Source organism: Petromyzon marinus (genome assembly GCF_048934315.1).
Source record: "Petromyzon marinus isolate PM22_M1 ecotype Great Lakes invasive population chromosome 84 unlocalized genomic scaffold, UKy_Petmar_22M1.pri1.0 chr84_unloc.3, whole genome shotgun sequence".
NCBI lineage: Eukaryota > Metazoa > Chordata > Hyperoartia > Petromyzontiformes > Petromyzontidae > Petromyzon > Petromyzon marinus.
Genome location: NW_027422640.1, coordinates 144731 through 168715, shown reverse-complemented (window position 1 = coordinate 168715; position 23985 = coordinate 144731). Strand labels below are relative to the sequence as shown.

The 23985-nt window shown below is 44.5% G+C and overlaps 1 protein-coding gene across 5 annotated transcripts in view; it reads right to left on the bottom strand.

Annotated features, from left to right (window-relative positions):
- Window positions 1-1596: 1596 nt before the first annotated feature.
- Window positions 1597-23985, bottom strand: part of LOC142908420 (ribonuclease inhibitor-like) — a 33017-nt gene continuing 10628 nt past the window's right edge. The window contains exons 1-5 of one of the 5 annotated variants that reach the window (XR_012931742.1): window positions 11641-12093; window positions 5582-5665; window positions 4928-5014; window positions 3018-3101; window positions 1597-2231 (exon numbers count right to left, since the gene is read on the bottom strand). Coding sequence is in view for 3 of the 5 variants with exons in the window: in XM_076059117.1 (XP_075915232.1) it covers window positions 2150-2231; window positions 3018-3101; window positions 4928-5014; window positions 5582-5665; window positions 16320-17890 (1908 nt within the window). In the remaining 2 variants the exon portion in view is untranslated. Of the gene's footprint in view, window positions 2232-3017; window positions 3102-4927; window positions 5015-5581; window positions 5666-7536; window positions 7579-11640; window positions 12094-16319; window positions 17977-23985 lie in introns of those variants that run through there. The other 4 variants (XM_076059117.1, XM_076059118.1, XR_012931741.1 and 1 more) reach the window with 4 other exon arrangements.

Here is a 23985-nt window from a genome sequence, read left to right as displayed (position 1 = left end):
TAGCTCAGTGTGAGTACATTTCTCTGTTTGTCTTTTTGTGTCTATATGAGTCTTTATATCTAAATGTGAGTCTGCGGATATCTCAGTTTATGGGTCTGTCTGAAACCGAGTGTTAGTGGAATGCATTTGACTGGTAGCTCTGTGATATCCACTTTTGTGGGCCGCTATCGAACACAAATGCTTGCACTGCACCGTGAGATATCCAAACATTATGTTATTAGTCTCGTGACACCATTAGTATGGTCGATGATAGCATTGCGCACAATATCAAAACTATTCAATAACATTGAAATATTTAAATGGCAACGCCGCATGAGTAACCAGGAGAGTCCTCTTGTGAGTTACACCGAGTTTGTATTCTCCAGCACGTAGTCCATGCGAGAAGTTAGAATGCTTGACAAGCAAGAGAAGCAAGTGGAGTCAGACAAATGGACATTTCCTAAACCTCCTGCATCAAAAGCTCAACGCGCTGACACTGGGAGCGGAGGAGTGGAGTCGCTGGGAGTCTCTTCTCTGTTCCCGTGTTTCATCATCACCATCTAAACCACGGCTACCCCCACACACAAGTACAACACAGATCCCCCATATACAGTACACACACACACACGAGGAAACATACACAGATTCCCCATGTAGCCTCCACAAGCTGTATGGGAAAGTCCAGTTAGTTAGCAACTATTCAGGCTGACATGGCACACGAGGGTGTGGTGTGGCCAGTGCCACGCTCGGCCACCTTTGTCTCCCCAGTGCTGATGTTTACACACTGCGATGGATACTCAGTTAAGGCTGAGTATATAAATATAAATCTACACTTAATAGCAGAATCTGAACATTTATACTGGAGTAATGCAATGAGTGCAGTAGAGACAGGACAAAAGTTACAACAACCAATACAATACAACACGATAAGAGTGCACAGTAAAGTAAAGGTGAACAAATCACTTAAAATATACAAATGAAACTAAACTCTTTTTTTTATCTTACCAGGAAAGGCCCAGAGCTATTATCTAATTTTTCAGAAGCAAGCCACTAATAATAGCTCGAGGAAGTGGATTATCACGTGAAAATTTATAGCAGCAAATACATGTAAACGGATGTTTCTAAATATGGAGAGAAAAACTGGAGAACCCAGAGGAAAAAAAAAACAAGTGACCACGGAGAGAACATGCAGACTCCAACTATACAGCAGGTGTCAGGGTCGAAATCCAACCCCTGAACTCTTGCATACCAGGCGAGGAAGATGACATCACACCACCATGGCGTTACTTAAACAAATACCTAAAAGTATGCAAGTTCAAATTGCATCAGTTCCCAAGCTTGGGAAAGGCAGTAAAACAACAGCAATAAACATTCCCAGACCACATCCAGACAATGACAGTCTGCCAATAAATGTATACATTAAAATTGAATTATTGATACGTTGTTAAGCATTTCGAGGCTGAAGTGCTGTTATTTGGTATACAGATGTGTATAATCAAAGATAAGAAATATCAAGTGTATTTGTTTAGCCAGGTTTTTAACCTGGATAGTTTCAATTGCAAGTGTGATCCGAGGCACCAAAATCGAAAACTAATCAATTAGAGCAATGAAAGAGAATTCAGAGTAAAACAACTTTATAACAATCGTTAGTACATTTCTTATATCTGAAGTCGGCTTGGAAGATTATTTTTAGACCGATCATAGCGCAACTGAAAGTTAAAATGCATGAATATAAAAAAGATAGAGGGTGAATATTGAAGTCATACATAAATAGACGAGGATATCTGCATGAGTGTGATACACACCCCTATGTACGCACATTCATGACAAACATTCCTACTCAGTGAAACAATGGTGAGCTGCCAGACCATTTAAAAGCCACCGACACCCCTTCCACATGCCACCAACATCGCTTCCCTATACCACATATTCATAAATACACTTACACATTATTACACATTATTGGAATCACCACACTCATCAGCATCTTGGAGTCGCGTTCACCCTTGGCTCCATGTGGAGCTCACAGAGAAAGCTCCCAGCACATTGTCGTCTCAGAGTCAGGGTCGACGATCGGAGCGGTGGAGGTAAAATGAGCCGGGCTGCTGTTCAAGTCGTGCGTGGACCAGCTCCATCTGCTGCAGGGCCAGCACGGCCTCTCAGCTTATATCTAAATATCCAGGCCTCCTCGGTGAGTCCATCTGCTCCTCAACTCCTGCTTCCCTTCCTCACTGAAGCGAGTGCCATCCACCCTGCAGCAAGAGAGAGGTTCACGCTGACGCGGGTTCACACAAAGACCCACGCAGCCCCCACAACAACCATGCTGGATGAAGGTCTCCCCATGCCATGAGAGCTGTTTCACCATACTTCACCACGCGGGTCAGTGCAGGCCTGTGATGGCAAGGACTGCAGATCTAGGATCGTAGTGAAGTACAACGGTGGATTGTGCTGCACACTGCAGTCTGTTGTCTGCAACTTAGCTCTGCTGCCTATAACTCCTGTGGTTATGTGCGGTGGTCACCCATCTCAGCACTCCAGGCTAAAGCCTGCTTATCTTGCAGATTTAAGATCAGGCGCATTTCCAGTCGTTTGGTCATGTTCATTGGTCTGATAATGAATATTGTCATTATTTGGAGGAGCGGGGTCAACCAGGTGGGGTGTTGGCTGTTGTGCTGTTCGGTTCTGTGTTGTGTTGCATTGTGTTTCTAAGTTTGGCATTTTTTTCATTCTTACCTGATGATGGTTGCTTGTGTTGCAATCGGAACGTCTATTCTATTATTATTATTTGATTTGATTTTCTACGTGACTTTACCGAAAGAACCAAAGAGAATATTAAATGCACTGGAATACACTCCACTACTCACTCCACTTCTGGCAATGGCTCTCTTAGCACACAAACATGGTGTGAAGGTCAATTTCCAAAACGTTGCCTTTTCCATATTTTCTCCTGCTAAGGCCACAGTGTTACTGACGAATCTCAGTTGTTTTGTTTGTAGCAACAATCAGAGCGCGTATGAGACACAAGCTGCATAACTTACCCGAGCTTCCTCAATGCTTTGTTGGTGATCATGATGTCATGGAGAGCTGGGATCGATTTGTCCGTCAGTGAGCACTCTATCAGACTACAGGGAGAGAAGAGGCACTGAGTGGGGTGAAACTGGAAAATAAAAGTGTACACACTCACAAGAAATGGAGAGCAACTCAACACCTTTTAGTACAATAAGGGTGGAAATCTCGTAGAATCAGCTAAACAGAGGGAGTAATCATTTCGGACCCAGGAACGCAATCCTATTTGTCTATTAATTGTTTAATGTGGCTTTGTCCAACACGGCATTTTACAGGAACGTAACCCACCGCATTTGGCGAGGTCTGCAATATTTTGTATTAAAAATCGCGTTTGTCCATGCAAGGCCACTAGATACAGGCAGAGGAGCCAGAATATAAATCTGAATATTTATTTATATTAGAGAATCTGAAAAGCTAAAAAGCTCTTTTTCACAGATGTCCACGTAACCCATCACGAGGCAAAGGCTAGTTTAAACTGTATATTGGGTAAGGATCAAATAATGTTCAAATGTATCGGGTTGGCGAATAAGAGCCATTGGTGATTTATGGCTTTAATAAGAGTCAGGTTGTGGTGTTATTAATGTAAACGTATGGGTGGGCAATTAATGTCAAGATTGCAGCCGTTCATTATATAAAATTCTTAATTGTAATCTATGACATTAAATACAGATGATCATTGATTATATCCAGAGCGTGCCTATCTGGGTTCCAACATCCGATGAAACCGGTAAAACCGCTCCAAAGGCTGAACCAGTCCGGCGATCGGCACAAAGTGCGTGACAAAACAAGCAGCTATGCTTTATTTCAGTGTCAAATAATATATACAGTTCATTACACACTACATACAACAACTTAAACAATGAAAATACTCCACGTATATACATGTTTCATGACTAATAACTAGTCATAGAAACAGAAAATATAAAGTGCGATCTGGCGAAAATTGAGTGGAATTCGGCATTCACCAGAGCACCGGTCTGAAGGCTGCATCAGTCCAACTATTGACAAACACAAGTTGTTGTTGTCAAGCACAAGTTGTTTAACAAGAGCATAGTACACAAATCACCCCATGCAGAGTCTTTGATATTGGAGTGGTGAGTGCGGTTAGTAAATGTTGTGGCCGAAACGTCGTGATAATTTTATAATGTTTTATTTTTATTATTTTATTATTTCCATCCTACGTGACTTTACCGAAAGAACCAATAAGAGTAAATAGTCACTTTTTACAGCAGAATATTCATTTTGTCTTTGTATATTTACTTTTAGCGATTTTTAGATCGCAAACTATTTAATAACACTAAATATATATACAGAACACCTAAAAATATAATCGTATTTTTAGCTCTTTCGGTAAAGTCATGTTGAAGGGAAACAATAAATAATAAAATATATAAAACAATAAAAAATACATTATATATATTTTATTATTTTATTGTTTCCCTTCAACGTGACTTTACTGAAAGAGCTAAAAATATGAATTACTGCAGTCACGAAAGCTTTAAATCAAAATGTAATAGTATTTAAGAATATGCAAAAATAAGATATTTTAAATAATTATGCGATTATCTGGTTGTGTTTGAAAATCTGGCTGCCGGATAATCGATGATCTAATATATTAACATAATATAATTTAAAACAATATCATTGGTTAGAGTTGGTTATGTGACAATTGTAATTGTATTGTTATTTAATAGTGGTTAACAGTGCTGTAATAAGTGTGGCAAATAACTTAATTGATAAGTGCATAAAAATTATGTTAAAATCGACGTTAAAATACAACATTATTATGCTACTGAATATCTTTGTGTTTTGTGTCTGTATATGTGTATATATTTGTTTAGGCGTACTTATATAAGTGTGTGTGCATCAGGACATTACTCACACTAACGTCTCCAACCTCCCTTCTCTCTCCAACATCCCGTCTGCTAAAAGTCGGAGGCCGCTGTCTCCGATCTCGTTGCGACGCAGCCTAAACCCGGGTGGACGGGAGAAGAGAGAGCGCTGACTCACTGAGCCCACGGGAACCGCGGAGTGAAACACGCGGTGAGTGAGGGACACTCACAATGGCGGTGCACGTGATCACAGCACACACCGTCATGAGCAAAGCTGCTCATTGTTTAATGCTTCTGTTAGACATTTTATATATAATAGGTGGCATTCACAAATATCAGTTTACTCACGATCATCCATTCAATTATACTGCACTGTACCTTTATAATATGAAGTGTTTGTGTTTATATAAACACAAAGTTACAAGAGAGGATCACACACAAGTGAAGTACATTTTCATCGAGAACACAGGGAGATGTTTTCAATTAATGTATCTGCTAACAATGTTGTGAATATTGCTTTAACCTATGTGTTAAACTAAACAAATGTGTTAAGATTACAGTAAAACATTTTTAAAGTGGACTCGATTAAGCAGGACAGCAAGATTAAATGTGTTCACATTCAAATGTTTACTTGACAACGCGTTGCACCAATAATTAGCAGTTAGTGCACAGAGCACAAGTGAGAAACGAACAGCAGAGCTTACCTGAGAATCTTCAAACCTGTGTTGGCCTTGAGGATGACACTGAGAGAGGAACCCGACTTGTCCGTCAGTGAACAAAGATACAGACTGCAGGAAGAGAAGAGGTGGTTAGTCGGGGCAGAGGGGATGGGTGGAGGGTCTGGGCACAGAGTGGGGGATGGTGAGGGGTGGTGGTGGTTGATGGGACAGTGGTTGAGGGTCGTGTTTGTGGCTACTGTGCACAAATGAACCTCGTGTCAACTTTAATAGGAGCTTGCAAATAGCAACTGCTGTTTAGATTTTTGGGTTGAATGTGATGTGTGTGTGAATGTCTACTATGTGTGCATTTGTGTAAGTCCATCTCTATACGTGTTTGGTACATGTGTATCTTAGTGCATGCATATTTGTGTGCATGCACGTGGGAAGTAGTGGTGCAGTGGTTAGCACAGTGAGCCACAAACCTGGTTCGATTGCCGCTCACGGCGAACTTCATTGATGAATATCTAAAACGGCCATGGACCTCACCTAGGTCGACTCAGCCTTAAATTACTACCTGGTGTAGTAAGTAAACATCAGTTGGCTGAGTGTGGTGCTGGCCTCCCAACCCCTCATGTGCCGTTCTGGTCTTCATTAGGTGTTCCCGAACAGTACATGACCCAAAAGTCTGCTAAAAGTTATCTGTAGAATCTCTGTGTATGTATATATAGATCAAATAATCATGATTTATCTTCGATATTGCATCATTCTGTAAGCGGTCACATCTGAAAGCGTTTCATGTAACATCTCATCACAATGTAATTAAAGGAAACCCCCAGTGACAACTGTCTGGCACAAGGTAACTTAGCACCTGGCCTGCATATCGGCATTTCCACAACAACTCTTCCAGTAGCCTCTCATTCCTAATTTCCTCAGAACATCCTCCCATTTCCGCATCAAAAAATATATACAGTACATTATACACTACATACAACTTAAACAATGAAAATACTGCACTTATATACATTTTCATGACTAACAACTACAGTAATAGAAAGAGTAAATATACAGCTTGATCCGGCGAAAATTGCGTGCAGTTCGGCGTTCGCCAGAGCACCGGTCTGAAGGCTGCATCAGTCCGGCGATTGTCAAACACAAGTTGTTGTTGTCAACCACAAGTTGTTGTTGTCAAAAACATGTTGTTGTCAAACACATGTTGTTGTTGTTGTTGTCAAACACAAGTTGTCAAACACAAGTTGTCAAACACAAGTCGATGTCTAACACAAGTTGTTGAACAAGAGCGTTGTACGCACATCACCCCATGCAGAGTCTTCGATATTGGAGTGCTGAGTGCGGTACAGTAAATAGTCACTATTTACAGCAAGATATTTATTTTGTCTTTGTATATTTAGTTAAGCGATTTTTATATCGTAAACTATTTGAAACAGTCAATATATATGCAGAACACCTAAAAACATAATCTTATTCAAGAATGTGCAAAAACAAGCTATTTTAAATAATGATGTGATCATCTGGTGTTTTTTGAAAATCCAGTACCCCTCCCCTCCGATGCTGCTGGATAATCGATGATCTACTGTATTAACACAATATAGTTGAAACAATATCATTGGTTATAGTAGGTAATGTGACAATGGTAATTGCATTATTCTTTGGGTCTTTCGGTAAAGTCACGTAGATAGAAAAATAATCAAATATTATTTTCTATCTACATGACTTTACCGAAAAACCTAAAGAGTATGAATTCCTGCAGTCACGAAAGCTTTAAGTCAATATGTAATTGTATTGTTATTTAAGTGGTTAACAGTGCTGTAATAAGTGTGGCTAATAACTTAATTGATGAGTGCATATAAATTAAGTTATAATCGACGTTTAAATACATTATTATGGTATAGTGAGTATATTTGTGTTTTGTGTCCGTATATGTGTATATATTTGTTTAGGTGTACCTATATTAGTGTGTGTGCATCAGGAAATTACTCAACACTAACGTCTCCAAACTCCCTTCTCTCTCCAACATCCCGTCGGCTAAAAGTTGGAGTCCCCTGTCTCTGATCTCGTTCTCACTCAGCCTAAACCCGGGTGGACAGGGGAAGGGACAGCGCTGACTCACTGAGCCCACGGGAACCGCGGAGTCAAACACGCGGTGAGTGAGGGACACTCACAATGGCGGTGCACGTGACCAGAGCACACACGTTCATGAGCAAAGCTGCTCATTGTTCAATGCTTCTGTGTTAGACATTTTATATATCATAGGTGGCATTCACAAAAAGGAGTTTACTCACAATCATCCATTCATTTCTACTGCACTGTACCTTTATAATCTGAAACGTGTTTGTGTTCATAAGGGTGTTGTTTTGCAAGACCTCATCTTACAAAAAAGACAAAGATCCCCCGTGTAGCCTTAACAGACTGTAGGGGCAAGTGCTGTTAGCGAGCACCTATGAAGGCCGGAACGGCACACGAGGGGGTGGGTGGTGTTGTATATGGCCCTTTTTCCACAATTAAAATCAATAATAATATTTGCCGATATTTTAAAAATAGTAACTGAAATAAATAAATAAATAAACACCGCTACGACAAGGACCAGCAAACAGCAACGGGAGATCGTAAAAAGGTCGTTTAAATAAATAAATAATAACCTCCGGGGCAAAGAGAGGTTAGCGACTATCTGCAAAATCTCCAGATTGCCAAAGGACAATTCACAAACAAACCTGTTTGATGTAACACAGCCGCCCGGGGTCACCAAGAGGGGAGGGGGGCAATCACGCGCGCGACCGCGGTGAGACAGCGGACGGGGAGGGCATCTGTTTTTTCTCTCTCTCGCAAGAGACGCGGAGAGAGGAGAGGGAATTTCACATTTAAGCTCCGCAAAGGACAGCGAGACAGCGTTCGGAAGAAGACATCAAGCCAGCTCCGAGGCATGGCCTCGAGACATTAGCAATGGGTGCTGTGTCCCGCAGAGAAGAGGGGCGAGGGGACGTTAGGTGCTGAGTTCGGCATGGGCAGACAGAGTATCGCTAAAAGTTATTATACATTCATCCTGATGTTTTGAGTCGCTTGCAGAATCGAGGATTGCGATAAGCTGTATCATACTAAGCTATCAGAGTTGTGTAAGAGGTGTGCAAATACAATTTTCAAGTTTTGAGAGTGAGCGACAATAGCACACTCGACAGTTCAACAAGACAACAGCTCAGCAAGCGCCAGAAGAGGGTGGCGAGCGGCAGGCTCCAAGGGGGCCCCGCGATCAACCGAGGATGCGAGGCTGGCAGAGTAGCGATGTGCCACCGAGTGTGAGTTCAGAGCTGAAAGAAATATCGCTAAAAGACTTTTATTCTACATTGAGTGCCAGCTGCCAGCAGCCAAGCGTGTGCTGACTTGGCTCATCCAGCAATGGAAGCAAAAGAGTCAGCGAACCAGCAAAGAGCGCGTTCGAGCATCTCCACAGAGAGCACGTGCGGCGCAGCTACTACATCAGTGGAAAGAGACCGTATCTGCCAGCACGAGCAGCCAAGCCGACGCCCCGAGCAAGAGAACAAAGCAGTTCGTATAACCCTCCCCCCACACTCTCACCCTCACGACGCATCACCCTGCGTCTGTTTCACGAAGACACACAACACGCATATCGGGACAATCAAGAAGAGTGACATTCCAAGGTGCTGATCGTGAAGAACATTGCTGCCTATTGAGTTACGTGGATACGGTCATTTAGAAGTATCTCAGTCGTTCGTTTTCTTTTAATGGCATAATCTTGCCGATGAATCCATTGACGTATACTTTTGCCTTTGAGAATAATAATTGTTTTGACTGCCTTTTCGCATGAATATCGTCGGATGAACTACTAAGGACTTTTTATTCGTATTTTCCATATGCTCGTGGTACCCAGAGGAAGCAATCAATTGTTCAGTTACCCAATTAACAACGTGATTATTGAGGGTTGAAGAGATGGATCAATGAAATGAACATTGCCTGTAGTACTATGCTGACAATTTCAAGTACAAAAATTTCCATATTAGAGTGTTAAGGTTTTTGTGTAGAATAGCGTGCCTGCATGTTTTAACGACTCTCCCTATCACCAATTAAGCTCGCGTTACGCAGTGGAATTAATGATATGTGCAGTTGTCAAAGTGAAACAACGCAATCGTTGATGTTTACTGTGTTGATGCTGTGTTGAAAATTCCGAGCTTGAGAGTTCGCATATCCTTATGTTAAAGTTTTGTTTAGAATAAAATTGATTAACGCAGAAGTGGTTGCGTGTGTCCTTCCTGATTTCGTGCGTAATAATCTTATTTATAAGAACTGTATTCTGCGTTGAGATCTCAATTTGGAGACCTGACATAAACACACTAATACACTCAGTAAATGTTAAAACGAGAATAATTGTATTATACCGATCGATAATACGAAGTTAAACAAGGAAGCCGAGCTGACTCTGGCATGCTCACAGCACCTGTATAACTTCATACGAAGAATTGTATTATTCCGATTGATAATCCGACCCTCGTCAGCGAGGCGGGGCCTAATCATAATAACGGATTGCAATAGCATAATCACACACACGAGCATTAATGAATATGATTATATCTCGAATTAGCATAATTTATGCGCATAATTGCATCACCTAACATAATTGCGGATAATTACGCAAATTCCAAATTTCATTTAATTTGTATTATTTTCATCAAAATTTTCACAACCAACATATACAACAGTGACCTACACCACCCCGACCGCCTTTGTATCCTTAGTGGCAATGTTTACACACCGCACCAGGTCCTCATTTGAGGCTGAGTCGACCTAGAGGGAGGCCCAGGTCCGGTTCAGATAATCGTCACCGGTGTTGGTCGTGAGCGGGAATCGAACCCGGGACGCCGGGTTCATAGCGTAGCGTAGCGCTAATCACGACACTACTACTCCTCGTCTACACACCTACATACACACACAGTAACGAAAGTAAATAACGCACATACATGCGTATATTCACTAATTTGTCCATGGCGCACTCATATCACTGGATGAATTGCACCTCATGAATGTGAATCCTTATTATATGAAGATTCCTTGCATTCATTTTCATGTAAAAAAATACTGTCACATTAAAACTGCAGACTCAAACAGGGGTGTGTAAAGTGTGTACATGTGAGTGAGTGTGTGTATATTCATATATGAGAGTGTGTATATTAGTGTACATGTGTAGTGGAGTAGGAAGGTGCATAGTGGAAACAGCGTGATTACATAACACAGACAGTACGGGTTATGTTGGGTCAGCCTGTAGCGAAGGCAAATACAGTGCAGGTTATATTAGGGCAATTAAGCTGGGTGAGCCAAGGACGGCTGTGATTGGCTGGAGCTGTTGCCAAGTCTAGAGTCGCGCCTAAAGGTCTGGAGGAGAAGCAGGTGCGAACGACGAGGAGCGTGGTTGGGACGCGGACTAATTAATTGGGGAGTAATGAGAGCGGGGATAAATTGGGGGGTCGGCAATTGGAGCGAGGTTGTTGAAGTTGGAGAGCTTGGAGTGAACAGCGGGGAATTGAAGTTGGAGTCAACAGCAGGGAATTGAAGTGTGGAGAGCTTGGAGACAGAGAGTGGAGAGACAGAGTTTGAGAGACAGAGTTGGAGATGGAGCATGGAAACAGCATAGCGATAGCAGAGCTGAAGAAGAGAAGCAGCCAGCAGTGGAGAGAGCGTAGCGATGGCGGAGCTGAAGAAGAGAAGCAGCCAGCAGTGGAGAGAGCATAGCGATAGCGAAGCTGAACAGAGACGAAGCAGTTAGCAGTGGAGAGAGCATAGTGATGGTGATAGCGGTGAACAGAGACAAAGCAATTAGCAGTGGAGTGAGCATAGCGACGGTGATAGCGGAGAGCGGAGACAAAGAAGTTAGCGACGGAGTAAGCGAAGTAATCATGGGGAGTGGAGAGACAAAGGTGGCGAGCGAGTCGAGTGAAGCACGGTGAGCGAGCCGTGACGACATGGATACTGTAAAATATTGAGGACATGCTGAAAGTTGTAAATAAAGCGGTGTTCGAAGAAAGACAAAAGTTGTCCGAGTGAAATCGAACACTACATTTCGTGTCAGAGTGACTACGAACCATGCCGAGATGTCAAGGAAGGCGGCCAAGAAGAAGAACGTGCCGGTGGACTCATCCGACGACAGCAACGACGAGGACGTGCTTGCCCGTGTCCTGCCAAGTGGCCGATACTCCTCCGGAGGGCCTGGTTGAACGAGAGTCTAGAGAATGAGACAGCGGTTCGAGCGAGGCCGAGACCCCCGCACCGTCGAGTGATTGGAGAGTCCTCATGGCCCAGTGGGAGGCCAGGATGGCGACATTGACGGAGGCGTTTAACCGCTTTGTGACATCGGACCAGATGCAACCGACGGTGTCAAGTCGACCAGCAGATGTTGCCGCGGGGTCGGAGCGATTGGAGAAATCCGACGACGATGAAGCACCACCATCGGGAACAGCACGGCGACTTCATGTGCAGCGGTTCGAGGCCAAAGTTGGGGATTGGACGGCATTTACAAGACGGTTCCGAGCAGCTTATCAATCTCTGGAGTGGACTGAGGGTCCCGCTCTGCGGGCACTGCCGACGGCCCTCGATGATGATACCTTGGCGACATTTAATGGATTCCCTGCCACCGTCAGGTCAACACTGGATGGGGCATTCGCGGCAATGAGCAAGGTGTACGAGCCGCGGTCGGTCGCTAAACGTAGATTCCAGCAAAGGAAGCGGGAGGACACGGAATCCCCTCTTGCATTCCGCAGCGCGCTGTTGGCCCTCGCTCAAGTAGCATACCTGGCGATGGACCAGGAGGCCCTGGATTCCTTGCTGCAGGAGAAGCTTTTGCAGTTGGCCAAGGAGCTACGAGTCGTCCTTTCGCTTCCTGACAGCAACAACGACGATGACATGTCTCTACAGATCGCCAGGAACATCAAAGTCAACCTGGACCTCCGCGATGAGCCAGCGGTGGTGGGTGCGCAGCTGCTGTTGCTGAGCGCTGCCGCGTCCGAGAGCGCGGTGGCGGTGGGCGAGGCACCGCCGATTGCAGCGGCGGCCGGGGTGCCACCCGCGGGCATGCTGCGTCGCCCCGCGGTGTATGGATGTACTACGAGTGCGGACGGAGAGGACATGTTGCCCGCGACTGCTGGTGGCGCAGGGGCGGCCTTCCAAGGGCGCCGACCAGCTACAACCGAGGATTCTCCCAGGACCGAGGATTCCGGGTGAGTCGCGATACATTCAATACACGGCCGCTCTTTCCACATCACCAATCTGCGTCATCTCACCCATTCACATCTCATTCGTATGTTGCGCACGGTCAGGACGTGTGGGGCGCGTTGGTGCATCGTGTTTTGGGAGCTGCGCCGGGGTCGTCGGATGTGATGGCACTTATTCAAGGGGTGATGGTCAGAGTTATTGTTGACATGGGGGCTTCTGCGACCCTTATCTCGTTACAAACTTTTTGCTTATTGCCAACTTTGCCCCAGGCCCTAGAACCGGTTGATGGGCCGTGCATAGTAGCAAATGGTGGCAGTCTCGGTATTATGGGTTGTATGGTCGCGACGAATCAAATTGGCGAAGTGAGCGTTACGGGGAATATTTTGGTTTCCAAGGCCTTGGCGGTACCGTGTTTGTTGGGAACGGATTATTTGCAAAGGATGCCACTTAGAATTTCTATAGAGAAAGGGGTGTTTGGAATTGCCATCGGAAAAATGTCTAAAATTTTTGGGAACGTCTTTTAAGCTTGCGGTTGCGAATGCCGTGGTGCAGGCCGTGGTGAGCCGCACCGTTCGCGTTCCGCCTGGCACGCAGATGCTTGTGCCGCTGCGCTTTAAAAAACAGTTGCCTTTCGGCGAGCAACAGGAGGGTATATTGCTGACGCCCTCAAATGCTGTATCACGGATGCCCACTTTGGTAGGGGCTTTGACTATTGTACCGGCAAATTGCGACCCTTTAATACAAATTGTAAACGTGGGACACGAATCGGTCGTCATTCTGGAGGGTACAACGTTGGCGCATGCAACGGCAGCGCCGGGTCCGGAAGGGGAGGCGTGTTTGGCAACGGGACAGAGTGAGATGTTGCCGGGTGATGGAGATGATCCGGACTGGTTGCGAGATCTATATATGCAAAACCCTGAACTAACGCCTGTGCAGCGGTCGCGTCTCCATGGGTTTCCCTTTGAATTCAAAGATGTGTTCAGCGTGATTACATGATAACACAGACACTACGGGTTATGTTGGGTCAGCCTGTAGCGAAGGCAAATACAGTGCAGGTTATATTAGGGCAATTAAGCTGGGTGAACCAAGGACGGCTGTGATTGGCTGGAGCTGTTGCCAAGGCTAGAGTGGCACCTAAAGGTCTGGAGGAGAAACAGGTTCGAACGATGCGGAGCGTCGTTGGGACACGGACTAATTAATTGGGGAGTAATGAGAGCGGGGATAAATTGGGGGGTCGGCAATTGGAGCAAGGTTGTTGAAGTTGGAGAGCTTGGAGTGAACAGCGGGGAATTGAAGTGTGGAGAGCTTGGAGACAGAGAGTTGGAGAGACAGAGTTTGGGAGACAGAGTTGGAGACAGAGCTTGGAAACAGCGTAGCGATAGCGGAGCTGAAGAAGAGAAGCAGCCAGCAGTGGAGAGAGCGTAGCGATAGCGGAGCTGAAGAAGAGAAGCAGCCAGCAGTGGAGAGAGCGTAGCGATAGCGAAGCTGAACAGAGACGAAGCAGTTAGCAGTGGAGAGAGCATAGTGACGGTGATATAGGAGAGCAGAGATGAAGAAGTTAGCGGCTGAGTAAGCGAAGTAATCGTGGGGGAGTGGAGAGACAAAGGTGGCGAGCGAGTCGAGTGAAGCACAACGAGCGAGCCGTGGCGACATGGATACTGTAAAATATTGAGGACATGCTGAGAGTTGTAAATAAAACGGTGTTCAAAGAAAGACAAAAGTTGTCCGAGTGAAATCGAACACTACACATGTAAGGTCTAATAAATCTGAAAATCTAAATAGGCTCGAGGCTGGATGGTGCTTCTACCCAAGACTAACATGTATAACAACAGTTGTTGTAGCCTGCGGAGCTGCGTTATGGCAATGGAACAACATTCATCTCTATGCTCTACACCAACCCACACTGACAAGATTGGTGATGTCTGGTCAAATAACCCCCAAGACCTGCATGGTGTGGGAGTGCCTTATCCAGCAGTAGACTGACCAAAGGCTGTACTTGTACATGTGTAGGAGTGTGTGAGTTTATATGTACACTATGTGTACGTTTGTGTGTGTACATGTCTGTGTGTATATACGAGTGTCTTTGATTGTGTATTTATATGCGTTTAGGGGAATGGTGGGAAAGTCGTTGGCACATTACATTACAAACGAAGTGACCTGGGTTCAATATCCGTAAACAGCATCAGTGGTGAGTGATGAAAAAAATTCTGGTCCTGGAACTCCCGTAGGGTGACTCTGCCTTAAATGAGTACCTGGTGGTGTGTCAACATCAGCAATGGGGAGAGAAAGACAGCCAAGGACGGTGCTGGTCAGGGAAGTGCGATCAGCACTTGCCTCAAAAGTGTATGCAGGCTCCACGGGGAGATTGTCTTTGTGCTCTAAAGTGCAGTGTAATAGTGTGTGCTTGTTCCCTGTCACTGGCTTCACTTTCCCCACCAGTTTATATGGGCTACTTGGGGGATCATTGTCTCTTTAATGCTTTACAACTAAGATTAACACCCATTACCAATTAGCTGTCTCTGTAGTGGTGAGCACAATCACTGACCATGATCCACTGTGAACCAGGGGCTTGAATCGGACACGTGGATCAAACCGTTACCCTCACTCTCCACCGCAGTCGCAATCAGGGCTACATTTTCTCAGTATGGCCTAAGGTCACCTCACTCCCTGCATATAGTGTGAGGGCTATCATTATCGCTAATTAAATGTTGCTGAAGATGATGGAAAACTTTACAGCATCCATGAATATGCATAACTTTTTTTTCCTTTTGTACTTTAACGTACAGTGAGTGCAGCATTCACTGTGGACCCACCTACTCACTGTACATTTACTTACCCACTCACACTAATTCACTCATTCACCAACCCACTCACACACTAATTCACTCATTCACCAACCCACTTACACGCCACTCACATCCTCACTTAACTCCACATATTCACTCATCGATCCACCCACCAAGTCACCCACCAACTCAAGCAGGCACGCACTCACTCACCGAACCTCATCCCTCAGTGGATGAGTGGGAGTGGGTATGCGGCTGGAGAGTGAAGGTATGGGCAAGGGTGGGGGATGGGTTATGGAAAAAGTGAAGGCAGGAGCAGATTGGGGGTTAATGGGAGGTATCAAGGGAGGGGTGAGCGTGGCGTGCGGGGAGAGGAGTGAAGTGAGTGAGGACAATGATGGCAGTGGCAAGGGGAAGAATTTGTCAAAATTTGTGTTCATGCTTGGGCTACGCAAGACCGAGTGTTTACGTGAGAATGGAGTTACATTGTACTGTATGCACAGTTAATAAGTGAGGATTCTTATAGACAAAGATCTGCCGTATAGCCTTAACAGACTGCTGGGGAAAGTGCCGTTAGGGAGCACCTATGAAAGCCGGCATGGCATATGATGGAGTGGGTGGCCAGTATCACGCCCGGCTGCTTTTGTCTCCCGAGTAGCGATGTTTTACACACTGCACCTGGTGCTCAATTGAAACTGAGTTGATATCACGCACAATTATGCACACACAATTTGTGAAGTAGTGAATGCAAGGTGTGCCAGTCTTACACTAGATGTTTACATCTGTGCAGTCCACGCTGAAGCCTCTTCATTTCCTCGGTGCCGATGCCACAGCCGAACAGGTTGAGTGTCTCCACAGGTTCTTCTCGCTGCAGCAGGATCCAGGAGATGGCAGCGCAGTCTGGCAGGGACAGCCTTGTGAATGACAGGTCTATCTCAGTCATGGACCGAGTGACATCACTCAGGGACTTGCGGTCGTGCAGCTCGTGCACGCAGTGCAGGAGACTGTTGAGCCTGTGTTTGTCAACCATCCGATTCTTCATGCTGCGATTGAGCCACTCGATTATTTCCTTTTGATAATCTGCAGATGGAGGATCCAAGATACCCTCAAAGAACTTCCATGGAGTGCTTGATGCCAGTCCACAAAAAAACCTCTGAAACACATCAAACCTCCCATCTTTGCTGTCCTTAATAGCCTTGATGACGTCATTCACTGGCCATGTTGAATGTGACAGATGCAGAGCTATCGCTGCAAAGAATTCCTGCATTGTCAAGTGTGAAAATGAATAACAACTCCCTTGTTTAATGCCCTCACATGTGAACACTTTGTTGATTAATGTACTTCCTAGTTCAGAAGAACTAACAACAAACTCTTCTAGATCTTTTTGGCTGAACATCTGGATGTTTTGCTGAACCCCCTTCAGAGCCATATTGCCAAGAGACGATACAATTTCCTTGGCACAGCAGCTGCCACGTCCATGGTGTACTATGAGCCCAAACACGTATTGTGTGAAGAGGTCGGTCATTGATTTGAGGATAATCTCAGAATGTTCAGACTTTTGTAAATGTTCCTTCAGTGTAATGGCTGCTATATGGCAGAATGAAGGGTTCTGGGACAATGTATTCACTGTTTCATTTTCCTGCAGGAGCTTGAGTGCCCTTTCTGCTAGACTCCTATCTTGGTAAAATTTGTTAAAAAATGCTATTTTATCTTTGTTGGAAAACCCAGTGATTTCAACAGCTCGATCAACATTCACTTGACTCAGTTGTTCCATGGCAATGGGTCTGGTCGTTATCAAGACCGAGGCCTTGGGCAAGAGATTTCCATTCACTAGGGCAGCAATGATGGCTTCTACTGTTGCCGTCTTACGTGGATCGGTGCACGCATTGGCATAGTCAAGGCGCTTTCCAAACTCGTCCAACCCGTCCATAACAAAATGGGTTCTCTCTTGGTTTGCGAAAACCTCATCCGCTTTGTTTCCCAAACATGAGTGCAGCTTAGAAAACAGCTCTGCCAGTGACACCTCTCCAATATCATTTATCTCCCTGAACCTTATGAGCACGATGTGCTCAAAGCGTCGTGCAAATACTTTCTCACCTGACAGCAAGCTGTGCACAATGAATTTGCTCAACATGGTTTTACCGCTGCCTGGAGTCCCCACTACAATAACCAGTCGGGGGTGTGTTTTTTTTCCAATGTGATCAAAGAGCTTCTTGTAAGTAATCCCTTCTCTCTGTGCTCTCTTCATCAGCTCCTCGTGCTGCTTGCCTCTCGCTAGTAACTCGTGCTCCTTGGTTTCTTGATGGCGGTAGTAGGGAACCAGAATTGGCTTCACCATCCTCTCCAGCAAAAACACTGCAGGTTCTCCAGGTCGTGCGTCGTAGTTTCGTGTTAATGATGTCAGCTTTAGCAATAATTCTCTGAAATCATCACCAGGCTTATCTAAATGACACAAATAATTTAACGAGCAGATCAGTTTCACTTACAATAAAAAACATATTCCTATAGCAGACAAATATGTTTAAAATAAACTATGTAAAAAAAGCATAGCGAATTCATTCACCATGGATAATGCAGCAACATCATGTACATCATGAATTATTGTGTGGAAGTTTTCACGATGTGTATTCTCCAAATGCAATTTTTATAAACACTGTACCTTTTGTAAAAAAATATGTTTTATCATAACAAAAATGCTACCACCATGTGTCTTGTTTGTTTTGCCTGTGAAAAAGATAGTACCACATTTAGCATTACCGTGTACATCAGCATCATCACAACCTAATTCTATCAATCTGTGTGTAAAATGCACTGCTTGCCTTATCCTACAATTATCGATTTTTTTTTGTCTAGGATGTTGATTTTTTTTTTTATATTTCACTGGTATTGGGGCTGTGTTTCCTCTCCCATCTCAAGCTGGCCTACATCACGTAGCACGGGGGCTACACTGGTGGAGTGCAGTACACCAGCCACGGTCCTAGCAGCAGAGAAGATGAAGTGCTGTCACTTCCACAAGAACAGACACATGAATCACAACACTCGTAGCATCCCACGTGATACATCGTAGGTTCACTTGAACTTCAACTAATCTGGCTACTGCATCATCAGCAAACACTGTGGCAGCCACTACATTGTGGAGAGTGTCGATTTCCAATGACAAATTTGCTCAACAACTTCCATCAGCTTTCCAAGGAAACATTGAACCCAGTCTCTCACCACTTGGGCAATGGTGACCATGAGTAGCCTGATCCCTCTGTATCTGATCTTATTTTAATTTCTCGGGAATCATATATTCGGAGTCATTATCTCCCGTGGACTTTTTTACAAATGACGAGGTCTACAAATTTGACGTTGAATCTGGAGTGAAGTATAACCAATCCAGTTTCAGTTTCATTTATTTTGTATAGCCCTGTGAGCCATTCGGCTCTTGAATCGGGTGCAACTGCAACAAACAAAACCAGGAACAAGAAACATCTTAAAGTGACTACGCGCAAACAGAAAAATCCAGGAAAAAACAGCAAAGTCTTCCGGAAAAAGCACCGTATATCAATGCTGTGTGCAAACATCCCAGTGGGATGCAAGCCAAACAATTACAACCATAAGACAATTTAGATTAAAGTTATCAGTCTAACTCTGTACTACAACAAATAAATATGGCTAAACCAAAACGTTTTAGAAATCACTAAAATAAAGCTATAAAAGCAATGTAACAGTGATCATAGGAACTAATTTAAATTTTACAATAAAAGATACACATAACATGTACTACCAAACTTTGCAGCCATAGCTTGCTGCATGAGTCACTCCATAACAGCAGGAGTATCAGTAGGAGTATCAACATTTTTCAAGAGTTAAGAGGAGAGAGTAGGTTCCGTTTCATGAGTCAATGGCATTAAAAGGCGGGGTGTCATTAGAAATAGCAGTCATTTCTAGATTTAAAGCTTTCGTGACTGCAAGGATCCATATTCTGGTTCTATTCGGTAAAGTCACGTTAGTAAAAAATAAAACAACAAAAATCACGACGTTTCGGCCACAACACAAGCGGCCTTCATCAGGTGAAGGGACCAGGCTGTCTCGAGGACAGCGCTGGAGTGAAACACAGCCACGCTCAGACCGCGACCTTTAAGCTTTGTGCAAGGGAACAAGGTGCCTTGACAAAGGAATTAGCATAAAAATTAGCATTTGATTGGCCGACTTAGCATGATGAACGGTGTAGAGGTGGTTTACATGCGGGTGCACATTCCGGTTGGCGTGGGGGGGGAGGGGGAGTTTACCTATTGATGGTGTGAAAAAGGAATTTTTAAGAGCTGCGAAAGTTTGGGGTACCACTACTTGAAAAATATACTGTACCATTGAAAATTAGTTTAATGTTTGGTTCGATTTACAACATCTTTCCAATGGTTGCTTAATTTGAAACCATCTTCTCGGTTGAAATTGTGTCTGTGTTTGTAGATCTGAATTGCCTCGTAAACAAATTTCTGATAAAAACCCGTGGGTTTGCAAAGAACCTTGGTATCGGAGAAAATTATATCGTGATCACCCACAGCGTTGTAACAGTGATCAGCTACGGCAGAATAATTCGTTCTGCCGTGTTTCAAATCTGATTTGTGCTCGCGAATTCGGTCAGAGACATGTCGCTTTGTCTCCCCGATATAGCAAGCACCGCAGGTAAAACTCAATTTGTAAACCCCGGGGTACTGTAAGTCAGGAATGCCATCCTTCACGGATGGGATCAGATCACGAATTTTGTGTACTGTATTGAACCGGACCTGGATCTTGTGTTTGTTTAGAATTTTGGAAATCTTTTTAGTAACGCCTGCTATATATGGTAGTGTGATGGTTTTCACCGGAGTATCAAGTGGTTGTTTCTGTATGGAGGGAGAAACAGCTTGGCGGATGGTACGGTCAGAGTATCCATTCCTTTTGAGGGCCAGGTGTACATGTTTTAATTCACGGGTCAGGTGGTGTTGGTCCGAAATGCAATGAGCTCTTAAAAATTCCCTTTTCACACCATCAATAGGTAAACTCCCCCTCCGCGCCAACCGGCATGTGCACCCACATGTACACCACCTCTACGCCGTTCATCATGCTAAGTCGGCCAATCAAATGCTAATTTTTATGCTAATTCCTTTGTCAAGGCACCTTGTTTCCTCGCACACAGCTTAAAGGTCGCGGTCTGAGCGTGGCTGTGTTTCACTCCAGCGCTGTCCTCGAGACAGCCTGGTCCCTTCACCTGATGAAGGCCACTTGTGTTGTGGCCGAAACGTCGTGATTTTTGTTGTTTTATTTTTTACCTACGTGACTTTACTGAATAGAACCAAAGAGAATAGCAGTCATAGCTAGTCAATATAAAAAAATTAGGAGTAAAAAATGTCCACAAAGGAGGAGACATTATACTGAGAAGAGCAGATAGCCAAGGACCGAGCCACGTGGAACACCATATAATTGGGACTTCTGAACAGAAGGCAGTCCTTGCTTGCAAAAATAGGGCTCACTTTTAGAGGGGAAGCAGAAGCAATGGGGAAGTGTGAGAGATGCCTGCGTAGCCATGCCGATTCAATAGGATGGAGTGGTGTGTGGTATCCAAAGCAGCCCAAAAGTCAAGAACTAGAAGCAGCTTCCATAATTTAAGAGAGGTGGTCATTCACTCTCAATAGGGAAACAGTTTCAACGAAATGGCCTTGGTGGAATCCAGATTGTACCAAGTCATGGAGACCAAGGCAGCTGATGGGTTTGCTGCCATGGCCAAACATATTGGGCTTGACACTTGAAAGAGAGCTTCATAGCTCATTATATTCTTCCAGCTCAAATAAAATGCCTGTGTCTGAAGAGGTGAGAGAAAATCACCATGTTTAAGTCATTTGCAAGGAAAGGGAGGTGTAGGATAGTACAGAAATTCAGGAATGTTGGGGTACAGTGTGGATGCAATGTTTTGATACTGACACACATTTCCATTATCCATCCATCCTTTCCTCCAAATCTCTGATCCCTTGTACATACCCTGCTATGGAATGGAATATGAATGTCCTCCTCCTGAGAGGGATGTTGTTATGCAAGAGTGGTGCAGTTTGCGAATATCAAATGACAGTTCATATCAGTTCAAAGCAATTCCTTCGCTTAAACTTGCCAGAGACATGCGAGTGGTTACGTGAAGTTTAGCATCACTCACAAGAAGCTGCTCCAGGGATGGCTTTACCCGCAGTTGTGCTCAGATCGACACCCATCACGTTGAGCTGCTGCTCATGCTGTGATATCCACTGACCCAAGAGAGGGATCTCGGATCTCAGTGGCACCAGCACATCTTTAAGGAATCTCATGCACACTTCTTCTCCATTGTTGAGCACCAGGTCAACCAGGTCCCGTGTTCGTGCCATGGGGTTATTCTCGCTTTTGAGGGACGCATATACACTGTCCAGGACTATCCCTGTTTGATAGGAATAGTCAAGCACTTCTGAAGACTTCGCCTGGAGGTATTTCTGCAGATTCACTTTGTTGGTTTTAATGCTCTCACATGCAGAAACTTTTGATGCCATCACGACAAATGCATCGAGTCACCTGAAGAAAATGAAAACAAACCATGTGTCACCTGTAAGCATAGTCGTGTAATTTTAGACAGGTACGGGAAAGAATAATAATTATAAAAATAAAATGTTGCTACTAAAATCTGAGAGGTCTCGGTTAGGTACAATTGTGACTTTAGGTATTTGATTGTGAATACATTGAGTTATTTAAATTGTAATGAAAGCTTAAAAATTGTCATTGGAATATATAGAAATACATACAATTGCATCGAAACACTTTAGGCATCTCAAAACACTCTTCAGTGCAAGCATTTGAACATTCACATGAACACAACACTACGATAAAGAAAAGTAAAATGTAAACCTAATTCAAAACACCACACAGGTTTAGCAGATTAAGCAGCTGCGTGACACCACGTGCTCACTGCCTCGACCATCGTGATGCCACGCAGACGGCAAATTGCGTTGTAATGTGCAATGATCGGGATAGCGTCACCTCTAGTTGAGTGACGATTAGAGGGTGGGAGCCAGGTTTGATCTTGGGTAGTCCCTATGTAGTGGGCACTCCCATGCTCTCAATGTATGGGTAGAGGGTGCTCTGAGGTTGTCTAGCAGTGGTATGACGTCACATACCGCGCTCCCAGCAGCGGCTGGCGGGGCCATTTGTGAGGGGGCCGGGGGAGCCGACGGAGGGAGCCGATGGAGCCAGGAGGCCGACGGGGCGGGGGAGCCGGGGGGGGGGGCGACGGAGCCGGGGGGAGGGGGGGGCGACAGCGCGGGCAGAGGGAGCCGACACTGACTTTCTCATACATCATACACTGACTCATTCACACCATGCACTGACTCACTCACACATCATGCAGTGACTCACTCACACATCATGCACTGACTCGCTCACACATCATGCACTGACTCGCTCATCATGCGCTTACTCACTCACACATCATACACTCGAACAACCACTGACCCATTCACTCATCATACACAGGTTCACTCATCGTGTGCTGGCTCACTCGCACATCATACACTCACTCTGCCGCTGACTCGCTCACACATCATACACTGACTCACTCATCATGCGCTGGCTCACACATCATGTACTCACTCAACCTAATACTGACTCGATCATCATACGCTGACTCGCACATCATACGTTGACTCGCACATCATACACTCACTCACGCTGCTGCTGACTCACTCACACATCATACACTGGGAGTGTCGTGCTGCCAGCTATGGCTGCAGGTTTTGTCGTACATGTTATGTTTATCGTTTGTTAATTTTAAAATCACAGTTCCTATGATTACTGCTGTTACATTGTTTTTGTAGCTTTATTTTGGTCTGGTTGTGGTTCAATAGTTTTCTGCAATGTAGATTCATATTTTGTTTGTTGCGTTTGCACCCGACTTAAGAGCCGCATGGCTCACAGGGCTATACCTAATAAATTAAACTTGAATACGCTTCACAGAAATGAGTAAACATGACCTTTTGTGGAGGTAGTGTGTTTGTGTGGGGAAGCCAAAACTTAAAGTACACACATGAGGCAACGTCAATGTTACTGTAATGTTCATTATGTTAAATAAATCACTTATACAGGACAGCAGTGGTCCAGGTGTCTGTGCAACCACCTTCCTATGCCTTTGAATCTCCACTTGCACTGTCTCTTAGGAATTCTTCAAAATTAGCGGCACGTTACATCATCATCAGCAGCCATTGTCTCTCTACCGCTGGATGAACGCCTCCCTATATTTGTTTAACGTGAGAAATTGATGAAGAAAATTCTTAATTTAACATTTTTTATTAGTATCAATAATAACGAAGCATCTGGTCAGTGAGTATGCACCACGTGCATTTACAACAGCATGCAGAGCATGAGACTATAACGAGTTTTGTACATCATGTTTGTAAACCC